Raw genomic sequence first — 13,031 nt, forward strand, 5'->3', positions numbered from 1 at the left:
GTGAGCTCCTGGGTGAGGCGGGGGAGGAGCTGGGCTGGAGGTGCTGTGAAAATGTCGGGCACGTGCTCTAGTGACCACTCTGGGGCACCCAGGTTATGGAGCCTGATACACCCTGGGAACCCAAGGACATAGGCTCAGGTTCCTGTCATCCTGGGGCCAAGCTATGGAGCTGATCACTTCCTGCCATATAAGTGTGGCACCCCTTCCCCCAAGCTGCACTGTTTTCAATGACATCAGCACCCTCACCTCCCAGGGGCTGCGATGTACACACCACACATCCCACCTAGGCTGCCCAAAGCCGGTTAAGATGCTTTCTCGTTACTGCTGCTATGGGAATAGATTCCGCCAGAACCGACCGTCACTGGTATGCTCCAGTCCCCACTGCCTGTGACACAGGAAGGCTGGGCCCTTTGCCGCCCGGACTCCACCAGCTCACAGTTGCTGGCCCCAGCAAGAGGCCTGAGCCACAGACAAGGACATGGGCAAGATTCCTGAGCCACACGGCAACTTGCACTCATCGGAGAGCCTGCAGTGGCCATGGGGCTCAATTAAAAGCTAACTGACTGAACATATAGAAACACCCTGATCACACACATGTGCACGCACACACTCAAGTTCGATATCCGGACACGGATAGGCCTAAGGGGGCCGCTATTGGAGGGAGTGGAGGCGGGGAAACGTCAGTGTTTGGACCATGGTACAGCTCACGGCCCCAAATCCCTCTGGCTGGAATCAGTCAGGGCAATTTACTCTTGGTCACCTCAGTCCACACCGAGTCTCTTCTCAGAAGCCACCAGCCCCAAAGAGAACTATTGCTTGCAGACAGGCGGCTCAGAGCCCCTTTCCTACACCCTGTCCCCGGACCCTGAGTTTGCTCCTAATCTCAGAAGTTCACGGATGGGGGTTCTGGGCACAGGTGGTATTTCCTCTTTTGTTACCACACCACTGCCCCGGCTCTCCCTGGTGTCTCGGTTGAAGCTGCTCTTGGAGGCTGCACCAGGTGCTCTGGTTCTAGCCTCCTCCATCCTGAGGCACAGCAAAAGGGTTTTCTGGAGAGAGTAGAAGAAAGAAGTACCAAGCGTTAGTTAGAGTGAGGAAAAAGCCAAGAACGTATGACATTTGTACGTCGGACACAAGAAAGTGTGTGCCGCTGCCTTTGCATAGGATACTAGAACTTCTGGCCCATGCAATAAGATAAGAAAAACATACGGAGGGCCAGGACTTACATAGGAAAACCCAAATCACAGTTAACTGTATACAGTGTATCTGGAAGATCCAACAGAGCTAGCAGGCTGCGTATTAAAGCAGAGATTGCGGTTTAAATATAATCCTCACTCTTTAAGCCACCAGATCAACTTATAAGGCCAATGACGTTCATCTGCCACAGCCTGCCTATATATCTTGTCTTGAAACTGTTCCAGTGGGCACCTGGCGTTGCACATAATTTTCTTCTAAAACTTACTCCTCAGCCTTCCAAAGTACTCTGACTTGGGTGAAAATATATCCCTGTGGAATGAGCTAAGGATTGTTCAAAACAAATACGGATGCCATTCATAGTAATTAAAAATAATCCCGTTATGCCTCTTGGACTCACACCTTTGGATGGGTCTCCGTGGGGCAGATAAAGTCATGGAAAGGAACCCAAGACTTTCCTGGACCGGAGATGAGCCAGAAGATGAGTGTGTAAGAGCGAGGAGGTAAGACAGGCCTGAAGACTGAGGGCCGAGGGCTGGGACTGCTGAGCCAGGCTGCAAGCAGGACAACAAGGAGCATGGACAAACTGGTCTATGCCTGTGCCACACGTCACCATGCGAAGGACAACTACTCAAGGCCAGTGAGCTGGCTCAATGGTACGAGTGCTTGCTCCCAAGCCTGGTAACACACAGTGAAAGGGAAAATCAACTCTCAAAAGTGACCCTCACACATGACTTCAGTGTACACACACACACACACATGCACACACACACACATGCACACACACACACACACACACACACACACACACACACACACCCCCACACACACACACACACACACACACACACACACACACACACACCCACACCCACACACACACCCCACACACACCCCACACACACACACAACACACACACACTCCACCCACACACACACACACACACATACACACCACACACACACACACACACACACACACACACCCCCCACACACACACACACCACACCCACCACACCACACACACCCCCACCCCACACACACACACGCACACACTCACACACACACACACATGAGTGTGCTCAACAATGAAATGAATGTAATTTAAAAAAAAAAACAAACAACAACAACAACCAAAAAAACAGCCATGCAGCTGCAGATCCCTGTCCTCCCAGAGACCTTTGCAGATGAGGGTAACCACATGATGGGGGTGACTAGCACAGGGAAGTCGAAGTCTACCCGGTTACAAGAGGGCCAAGGTGATTAGCTGTTCCCTTATCCTGTACTTCCAGGGTCTAGAATGGCAAGCAGGATGTGGTAGGACCCAATAAATATTAGTTAAATGCATGAATGGACCAAGCAATTTAGAGCCTCGGCAGGGGAATCATCTTTCAAGCATGAGGTCAGCAGAAAGATTTGCTTGATATAGTTTTTGAATTACTGTCCCCGTGAACCCTTCTTAAATAAATCACCAGCAGACAGGCTTGGGCATGTGAGGGGGCACAGAGGAGGCCCTCGTTCTAGGAGAATGTTTGAAAAAGCCCAAGGGTTCTAACAAGAACACAAGAGAACGGGAATGAAAACAGGGAAGTGGTATAAATAACAGATCGTAGGAGGCACGAGGTGAGGAGGAGGAGGTTTAGATAAATGAGGTCTGACTCATTTAGAGTTGGGGGTCTGAAGAATTCTTCATATCAGAAGTCTGAGGACAAAGAAAAACAGTGATGGAGAGACACCAGGAGAGGAAGGCGACGTCAGTGAGTGCTGACATTGTTCATCGTGGGGAGAAAAGAAAACACCGTGTCATGAAATAAATGATTAAGCCCATCACGTCCCATTATAATTATGGAGGTAACCATGGCATCCAAACACAGCTTTCCGAGTGATCAGAAGACATTTACACGGAAAATAAAACAAAGAAAACCCAGGCCATATGGGGGAAATTGACAGCCCCCACCAAAGCTATAAACGCAAAAAATGTATCATAAACCAGGAGGACAGAAATGGGACTGAGTGTGTTTCCTGCGGCAGTAGACATTAATGAGCCGTACTCGCTAGCTAAAAAAGACAAAGACGCTTCGTGGGGACTGCAGAGACATCTCACTTCAGACCAAGTGACTCAGAAAGGCCCACACTTCGAGCCACTGGAACCCACGCTTCAGAATGGTCAGATGGCAAGTTCTGCTCCGCTTACTCTAGCCCATTTCAGAAGAAAGCATGCATGGTAATACACGGTTGCAAACAGGAAGAAACTGAGGGTCCTGGTCCGAACAGTAGACCAGGCCAAGTTGGGTTAACTGGGCAGAGCCCTGTTGAATGCTTTCCTGATGCATTGTCCCAGGGTCCATCCTCAGCACTGAATGAACTGGGCGTGGTGGGAATTTTAGGCTACATAAAACAAAATAGGGGTGTGGGGGGAGCGGGAAGCAGAGAGAATAAGAGAAGCAAGGGTAGTTGTGAAGATGGAGGGCCAGTTACCATCAAAGTCCAGCACCAGTGAATCCCTGTGCACTATGCAGCACAGCCTTGGTATTTGCTCCACAGGAGCCGCTGAGAAAGAGGCAGATAGGCCATCACTGGTACCCCCAGTTCTCCTCTCTCCATGATACATGGAGTAGCCAAAATGTACCTAAGGGAGTCCTTCCTCTCTGTCTCTCTGTCTCTCTGTCTCTGTGTCTCTCACATACACAAAACCCTCACACAAATGTGTATTAAATGGAATCTACCCTTTATTCAAGTGTTGTTGAAAAAAGTGTCTGAATTTCAAAAAGCAGAATTAAAACATTATCTGGTCATAATACAACAGAATTAAAAAAAAAAAACGAGTCGTGTATAAGAGATGTTAAGTGGCACACACTTATAATCTCAGCTTGAGGCCAGCCTTGGCTACATAGCAAGACTCAAACAAACAAACAGACAGACAGACAGACAGACAGACAGCTGGGTCAGTACTTGCCATACAAGCCTAAGAACCTGAGTTCAGAGCTCCAGCACCCATCTGAGAAACTAGGTGGCATGGCACGCTTTTATAATCCCAGAACCGAGGAGACAGGCCATCCTGTCTAGCCAAAGGGGTGAGCTACAGGTTCAGTGAGACATACTATCTCAAAGAGTAAGGCAAAAAGCGATTAGGGAAGATGCATGGTGTTATCCCATAGCCTCTACATGCATGTGCACAAACATGTACATATATACACGCGAACACACATGCCAGAGAAAAACAATGAAACAAAATACAGTCTACTGCTGAAAACTTTATAAACTCTTTAAAAATAACTCCTGAGTCAAAAAGTGTGAGGGGGCTGGAGAGGTGGCTCAGTGATTAAGAGCACTGGCTGCTCTTCTAGAGATCCTGAGTTCAATTCCCAGCACCCACATGGTGGCTCGCAACCATCTGTAATGGGATCCAATGCCCTTTTCTAGTGTGTCTGAGGAGAGCAAGAGTGAACTCACATACACTAAATAAATAAATAATCATTTAAAAAAATAAAGTGAGAGAGTGAAGAATAAAAATTGCAAAACATTAGGCAAAAAAACAAAAACAAAAACAAAAACAAAAACAAAAAAACCGGGAGTTTCAAAAATGGTCAAAAGTGAAAATAGCATCTCTAAATCTGAGTGGTGCAGCCAAAGCTGCACTGAGAGGTGGTTTCATAGCCTTAGATAAGTCCTTCAGGAACAAGAAAACAAACACAAGGGGATCGATCACCAGACTCAAACAGACAGGACAGAAAGCAAACAAAACAAATAACACAGAGGAAGTCACAGGGAGCAAGAAAGAGATGAAAACAGAAACATTAGCCCAAAGATGAAGCTCATAAGCAAACCTAGCTGTTGGTTCTTTGGAGAGCAATGGACCATGTGACCAGCTGGAGACTCCAACACAGCAGAAGTGAGGAGAGACAAAGGGGACGATGGTAGCTGGGAAAGGAGGGCTGTGTGTTACCTGTCCAACTCCAATCTCCAACTAGAGCAACTCTCCAGAGACCCGCACACTGCTAAATCTGCTGCCCAGGTCCCTGATGGTCAACCCTCCCAGACATCTTCATCTCAGACTGTATCTCCAGTCACCTTCAGCCTCAGTGTTTTCCTAGGACTTCAAACACCACCTACATGACACTGTTCTGGTTTCTTTTTTGATGCTGTAGTAAACACCATGACCAAGACCAACTTGGAGAAGAAAAAGTTTATTCTAGCTTACAGGTTACAGTTCCTCATGGAGTGAAGCCAAGGCAGGAGCTTGAGGCAGAAACCAATGAAAGGATGCTGTTTAGTGGCTGCTCTGGGCTCATCTTCAGCTACCTTTCTTACTTAGCCCATGGACCCCTGCCTAGGAAGGATATCACTTACAGTGGGCTGGACCCTCCTAGACCAAGATTAGAGTTAAAAATTGCTAACCACCAAGCTTGCCTAATGACTGAAAGATGCGACTAAGCCATGTACCCCATAGGCTTTGAAATAGCCAGGATGTAGGATGTACAGATAAAGCCATGAGCCAACTTTGTGGGTGACTGATGGTGACGTGCGGCAGTGTACCCTGATTACTCAGCCAGTGAGGAGGGGGAAGGGCGTGGTTTCGGGGCTGTAGAAACAGTCCTTTGTTGTCCGGATTTATGAAGTCAAAATAAACTAACCCTCTTTGCTACTCAGTCACTCGTGCTTGTTTTGAGTGGGGTCCCCTGTTCCCCACGGTGACTGCATTCCTGAAAAGCAGTAACTTAGAACATGGCAGATTTATCGGGGTCCATGGCTTGGGGGTACGGTCCATCATGGCGGAGAAGGGCTTTGCAGATGGAACAGCTCTGGGCTGCGGTCCACAGAAGCAGGAAGCTTCTGGCTCAGATCTGGGAGGATTCAGAGGCAGACAGCCGACAGGAAGTGGAGGCCAACCCCAGTTACCCACTTCCACTGAGGCTCTGTCTGTCAAAGGAGACTCTGATGAGGTTAGCGCCTGAATGGGAGATGAGTGAAGGGGGAGGGGACTTGTCACTGAGGCCACCCGTGTCTCTTCCACAGAGACCTGGGGAGTGGACATCACCTCTACGGAACTTCTATGGTCTGGGACATTGGTCTCTTGCAGTCAGACCCAGTTGGGGCTGACACTCATCCCTTTGGTGCGTGTGATGGTTAACACTCATTGTAAACTTCAAAGGCTCTCAAATGACCTAGAAGACAAAGCAATGGGCCTGTCTGTGTGGAATCTTCTGAATGAGCTTTGTTGAGGTGGAAAGATCTGCCCTGAATGTGAATGGCGCAGTTCTATGGGTGGGGTCCTAGGTGATTTAAAAAGCACAGGGGAGAGGAACAAGAGCTATCCTCTCCCTCTTTTTCCTTACTAGATGTGGGATAACCAACCACCTCACACTCCCACCGCCGTGCCTTTCTCGCTATGATGGAATAAACCCTTCTGCTCTCAAGTGGTTTGTCAGCTGTCTTGTTATAGCATTGAGCAAACAGTGCTCCTGATGGTCACGCCCTCATCTGGGACCCTAACTTGCCCTGTAGTGATCCCTGACTTGCCAAGGCCTGTCTCAGGGCCTCTTGGTTTTCATGTCATGTGATCTGTCATCATCAGTTAATGTCGTCACAGGATACACATGCCATCTCCCAGCATGCTCTGCTTATTCTCCCCCAACAGTACCTGTTGGCTGCCAAGGTTAAACTATAACTCCTCCTTCCCTTGCTCAGCTCAGACTGCTGTCTGTGGCAGTTGCTGCCCTGCTACCAGCCCAGGCATTTACACCTTGGCTCTCCCTAAGCTTGGTTTGGTCACACTGAGACCCCCAGGGCCATGATGTTAGACAGCACATATAGACCACAGATTAAAGTGAGAACCGACCAATCAAGCCAGACCCAAGAGACAGTGTTCTACTTGTCCCAGCTTTATTGGAAAGCCTCCATGATATAACCTCCTCTCTGGGGAAGGAGAAATATGCAAAGAGTTTGTCAAAGGCAAAGGCATCTACAGTAGGTGATGGGTGGATCAGAACCCAGGCTGCCGGGAGAGGCCTATTTCTTCACGATTCCTCACTCACTGCAGACCAAGTTCAGAGAGGGCACAAAGGAACACACAGCAGGAATGCTCAATTTCCGTGGCAGGTGGAAGGGTTTATACCCATGGGGCAGATGCCTGTGTGCCCTGATCAAGTGATGTCATTCAGCCCCTCCAGTCACCCACAGGGCGAGAAGAGACCTCACAAGATCATCTGTGCAGCAACCGGAATCACAGCTGAAGTCCGTGCCAGCTCAGAGGCACTGACACCAGAGTGGCCTGGATGCTGAGGTTGCCCCAGGTCCAGGTCTGGCTGTGAACTTCTTGGTTTCCGTCCCAGGGGGTTAACAGTGACCTACATGGCATTGATACAGGCTGGGTGTCTCAGCACGGAGGTCTCAGCCTCCTTTTGGGTCCCCGCCCCCCGCCCATGGTTTCCAGGCATCTTGCTTTTATCGCGTCCCGTATCAAACGCGTACATACCCTCTAAAGTTAGACTGCTGCTTCCTCCCTCCGTTCTAGCCTCTCTAATCCCTGCAGCTCCACCCTCGCTCTAATCCCTGCAGCTCCACCCTCGCTCCCTTTCTGCAGGCGCCAGGCCCACCAAGTTCACTCTCAAAACATTTCAAACACACCAGGGCCATCTTACTTCTTCAGTGTCTGGGTACCTCTGCCTCAGGGGCTCTGGGCTCTCCACTTGGACTACTGGCCTGGCCATTGATGCAGGACTCGATTTTCAACAGCCTCAGGCCCAGTATAGACCTCTCTCTCTCTCTCTCTCTCTCTCTCTCTCTCTCTCTCTTGCTCTCTCTCACTCTTTCGTTCTCTTCCTCTCTTTCTCGCTCTCTCAATCTTATTTTATTTTTGTCTGGTTCACAGTCTGTATGTATTTCTTTCTTTTAAATTCATGCTTCTCACATATATTACATTGCAGCCTCAGTTTCCCCTCCTGCCTCTCCTCCCAGCCTCTCCCTGCCCCCACCTCCGCTCTCCCCCAAATCTACCCCTCCTCTGTTTCCCTTAGGAAAAGGGCAGACTTCCCAGGGATATCAAATGAACAGAGCATGCCAAGTTACATTAAGACTAGGCACAACCACTCAGATTAACGCTGGATGAGGTGATTCAATAGGAGGAAAGGGGTCCCAAGAACAGGGAATAGAGTCAGAGACAGCCCTCTGCTCACACCGTTAGGAGTCTCACAAGAACACCAAGTTACACAACTGTAGCATATATGCAGAAGACCCAGGTCACACCCATACAGGCTCCCTGATTGTCGGTTCAGTCTCCGCGAGCCCCTACGAGCCCTGCTGAGTTGATTCTGTGGGCCCCATTCTCCTGGTGTCATCGACCCCTCTGGCTCCTATAATCCTTCCTCCTCCTCTTCTGCAGGATTCCCTGAGCTCTGACTAAGGTTTGGCTGTGGGTCTTTGTATCTGCCCTCCCCCCGGCCCTGCCCCTCAGTTTCTGGATAAAGCCTCTGATGCTGTGCTCGGTCCTGGTCTACGGGTATAGCAGAGTATCCGTGTACCCCTGGCTTTTAACGTGGGTGCTGAGGACGGAACGCTGGCCCTCATGTTTGAATGGCAAGTGCTTTACTGAGTGAGGTCAGATAACCCCATTCCTCACCGCCCGACTGCATTAACAATACCTTGTACACAGTGAAATGTTTTAAAAATCAATACATTTTGGAAGAACCTGTTCTATATTGGCTTCCTCAGTGGGTTCAGTCCTGATGTCTGAGCTGAGACCTTAGAGGCCTCGCATTGCTAGACTCTATTCTTCTTCCAGGTTTGTGGCCTCCGCTCTGAAAGTCCCCGCACAAGTCCCAGGATACTTTCCACATGCTAGACACATCCTCTCTGCTTTCACTCGGGAAACTCCTACACATCCATCAGGAACCCTCACTGGGTGTCCCTTACCCAAGCTTCCCTGCTTCCCACAGGCCTCAGCAGCACCTTACCCCATATCCCACATCACTGTAGAGGGGGTCTGGCCTTTACTATCAAGCAGTTCTGGGTTCAGAAATGCTATGTGACTCTGGGCAAGTAAATTACTTAATATCTTAGGGCCTCAGGCACCCACTAGTTGCCACTCCAGGCCTGCAGGACTTTTTCACAGCAGGGAGTTGACCACAGTGCCTTGGTTGGGCATTAGCCACAGCAGAGACCGTGTGTGTCAGGATGCCTGGCCTTGCCCTAACTTTCTGGAAGGAACTGTAGGCTGTCACAGTGATCACAACTGGTCACATGGAGCCCAGGGTGAACACACTTCCTGATTGGTTGCTGGCTCCTGTCTCGCAGAAGTGCCTGTTCACTATACATCCTGGAAGAACTAGGCCCTGTGCCAGCCACACTCCTTCCCTCGGGGCTGATGCCACTGTCTCCCACGTGACTTTTGGAAGCCTGTCTTAACGTTGTCTTTTGTAGCTTATTTGAGTTGGTCCCGGGACCATGGGACTAAGTCACAGGTCACTGCCTCCCTCCAGGACTCTGAGACAGAATATAAGGGCCCCAAACAGGATCAGGAGATTCTCTGCTATGCGTGACTGCATTAAAAACAGGGTTCTAGGAGACCTAGCCTGCTCCTCAGCTCAGTGGGGCCTGAATTGGAAGTTGGTTGATGCTGGGGGATGGGTGGTTAGGGGGACAGCCAGGTTGAAGACATCCAAAAAGCCATAGCAAACCTGGTAAGAGAGACAATAGCTGCTACAGACCTCAACTCTAGATGAAGGTCCTCAGACCCCATCCCGGGACCCTGGGATTCTAGAAAATTCTGAGAAAGGCAAGTTAGGGGTAGGAAGTGCTGGCACTACTGGACTAGGCCTTCTCAGAGTGCTCCCCACCCAGTGCTAGGGTATGGAGCCCAGCTGTGGTTCTAACCACTGATCGACACTGCCTCCAACCTGCACTTGAGGCAGGCAAGGGGAGGGGGCAGGAGAGGAGAAGCTGTGCAGCTGGCAGGCACACTAGGCCGGCATCTGCAGCCTGGTTGAAACGAGATAGAGCACCTGGCAATTTGAATAGTAATGAACACTTCCAGAATGCCAGGCGAGTCTGGAACAATGAAACCAAAGGAGAGATGAAAGCCTTCTGCCTAACTGCAGGTGAAGTGTGGACACGGCTCCTGGGATGACAATAGCTCATAGCCACTTAGCACCGGCTGGATGCCGGGCCAGGGCAGGATCCTGACACATTTCCTGGGGTGTTCTCCCAGCAACCCTATGGTCAGGACAGCTTTCAGCATGTTTTACAAGGGAGCACAAGGAAGGGATGCTGGGAGAGCTGTGGGGTGGTGGTGGTGGTGGTGGTGGATGCAGTCCCAGGGCAGAGTGGCAGCCTGGGCAGCAGATGTGGTCTCCACAAGTGGCAGCTCTCCAGTAGGAGGCGCTATTCGTGCAATGATGCAAAACGCATTTGGATGGCACAGGCTCTCACTGCGGCTGGATAAGGATGTTAGCAGGCCAACACTCGCCCTTAAGCTGCAGGAGAGCGAGCGCACACCCACCCTGACAGTCACACCCTGAGTAGATAGATGTGGGCAAGGCCTCTACGCGGGCCCCCTGCCCCCATCCCTGGGAACTGTGGTTCCGCCTTGCAAGTCAGGTAGCTAACTGCTGGGATTCTGTTCAGGATCCTAACAAGAGGCGTGGTCAGTTGAGCACGCCAGGACCGCATTAGAGATGAAAGGTCTCAGAAGCAGTTAGGGGCACTGGCTGCTCTTGCAGACGACCCCAGATGTGATTCCCAGTACCTACATGGATGTTCACAATTGCCTGCAACTCCAATCCCAGGGCATCCAACTCCCTCTTCTGAAACAGGAAAGAACCATGCAAGTGGTACAGCTTAGGCTAAGCATTCATACACTTAAAATTTAAAAAAAAAAAAAATTTTTTTTTTAGGAAAGGAAATAGAAAACAGAGGTTGGACAGCAACTGCCGCGGGTAAGGCTATGGGCCAGTGAGCCAGTGCCTCAAGACGTCTCCTCACAGCCTCCCGAAGGAGTAGAAGTGTCGACTTGATATTAGGGTCAGACATGCTATGACTCTGGGGTCTCTCAGTTCTGGAGTCCTGGGGTTTCAGGGTCCCATGGCTCTGGTGTCCCTCTGCTCTGCTCCATACTGTAGGACTCTGTAGCTTGTCTCTGCACCCAGCCTTCCTGCACCTCAGCTTAGTGTCCCTTCTTTGTTTTCAGTGAGGCTTGGATGGTCAGCGAGGACTGTCTTGGCCACGAGCAGTGTGGACCAGGTCCTGGCTATCTCCCAGGGCAAGCCATCGCCTCTCTGACTCCCAGCTATTGTTACCTGCTCCTTAAGCCTCCTCCCTCAGATCTGCTCAGCAGGGCTCGGCATGGATACTATGTAAGTAGGGAGGGTCTCTGAAGGACAGGGGTGACCTTCAGAAGCCATCGGCCAGTGCCACCATCACTCAAAGGGTTCCATGTTAGCTACCACAGTCTCCAGCTCCCAGAGCAAGGAGGCTTCCAGGTCCAAGTTCAAGCAGCAAGAGGTAGGGTAACCCATTGGTTCCAACCCAGGCTCTAGAGGGGAACAGACGTGTGTGTGTGTGTGTGTGTGTGTGTGTGTGTGTGTGTGTGTGTGTGTGTGTCTGTGTGTGTGTGTGTCTGTGTGTCTGTGTGTGACAGCTGTCCAGTAGCAAGTGTTTTAAAAAGTAAGGGTCACTTGGGGTCACCCACTAGGATAGACACTGGCTGTGGCCTCAGTGCAGAAGAGACACTCAGTGAGGGTGGTGTGCAGGGGAGTGACTCTGGCTTGCACACATCTGTGCTGGAGACATGGAGGCCTCTTGGGACCAACTTCTCCTTAGCTGTTCGACCTTGGCTATGCTTGTGACCTTTCAGAGCCACAGTGGCATTAAATGGCAGGAAGAACTCCCGCTGAGAGGCTGGGAAGGTGGTATCCCTTCTCCTCACCCGGGGTCTGGATCCCTTTCTCTCCCCCACTGGGTCTCCCAGAGAAATGATGCTGTCAGTAGAGAGGATCCAGTTACTGTGCCGGAGGACGCTGTGCTTCGTGAAGAATTTAACGTGTGAGATGAAGGTGTGGACCAGTGGATAGAGGGCTAGCCTATCATGCATGAAGGTCCATGTTCCATGCCCAGAACATCATAAAGTGGGTATGGGAAGGTAGGAGGATCAGAAGTCCAGGGCCAGTCTGGGCTACATGGAACTCTGTTTCAAAGCAAAGAGTTTTAACACGATCCCTGTCCTTTCCATCAAAGGGAAGCTGTCTGGAAGCTGAAGGACTGTCCTTGTCCTACTGGCCAGGGAGCCTCTATGGGGTTACAGTCCGGAGGGTGGGCCAGGCGTTTCTTTGGCACAGAGCAGTGGGCAGTGCAGCTTGGGAGTGGGGCTACAGGTGGGCTGTGCGCTCTGGAGCTCCCTTAGTCTAGATCTTCCTGCTACCCTCCACGCGGTTGCCTTTCTCTCTCAGCTGTGGGAAGCTCATGCCTTTCAGCACACACGTCCTGACTGTTAATTTTTAATGTCACCCTGGTCAATAATTGATGGTGCGGCTTTAACAGGAAACCCGTGTTCTACATCAGCTGTCTCTCAGTGCCGCCCTTCCCTCGAAGGCCTCTGTCTGGAACTGCCCACCTTCCGCCCCACGGGAATCAAGACTCCTTCATCTCCTGCATCAAAGGCTTCAAACCACTTACCCACTCTTGTGCTATTTGCATCTCCAGCAGCCCGGGAAGGTCAGGAGGCTCTGTGGAAAGGTGGAACCGAGACATGGAGGGTCACGGCTGCTCACAGAAAACAGCGAGAAGGGGTGGAGAGTAGACTAGGGTGCCCGCTCCTGCCCAGGACTCTACCCTGGCCCTGTGA

At 50.7% G+C, this 13,031-nt stretch overlaps 1 protein-coding gene across 2 annotated transcripts in view; it reads right to left on the reverse strand.

Annotated features, from left to right (window-relative positions):
- Positions 1–597: 597 nt before the first annotated feature.
- Shisal1 (shisa like 1) overlaps positions 598–13,031 on the reverse strand; it is a 62,605-nt gene continuing 50,171 nt past the window's right edge. The window contains exons 5-6 of one of the 2 annotated variants that reach the window (XM_032918886.1): positions 12,863–12,912; positions 598–1,049 (exon numbers count right to left, since the gene is read on the reverse strand). In XM_032918886.1, the coding sequence (XP_032774777.1) occupies position 12,912 (1 nt within the window). In that variant the 3' untranslated portion in view covers positions 598–1,049; positions 12,863–12,911. The remainder of the gene's footprint in view (positions 1,050–12,862; positions 12,913–13,031) is intronic. The other variant, XM_032918897.1, reaches the window with a different exon arrangement.

This window comes from Rattus rattus, chromosome 1 (assembly GCF_011064425.1).
Source record: "Rattus rattus isolate New Zealand chromosome 1, Rrattus_CSIRO_v1, whole genome shotgun sequence".
Lineage (NCBI taxonomy): Eukaryota > Metazoa > Chordata > Mammalia > Rodentia > Muridae > Rattus > Rattus rattus.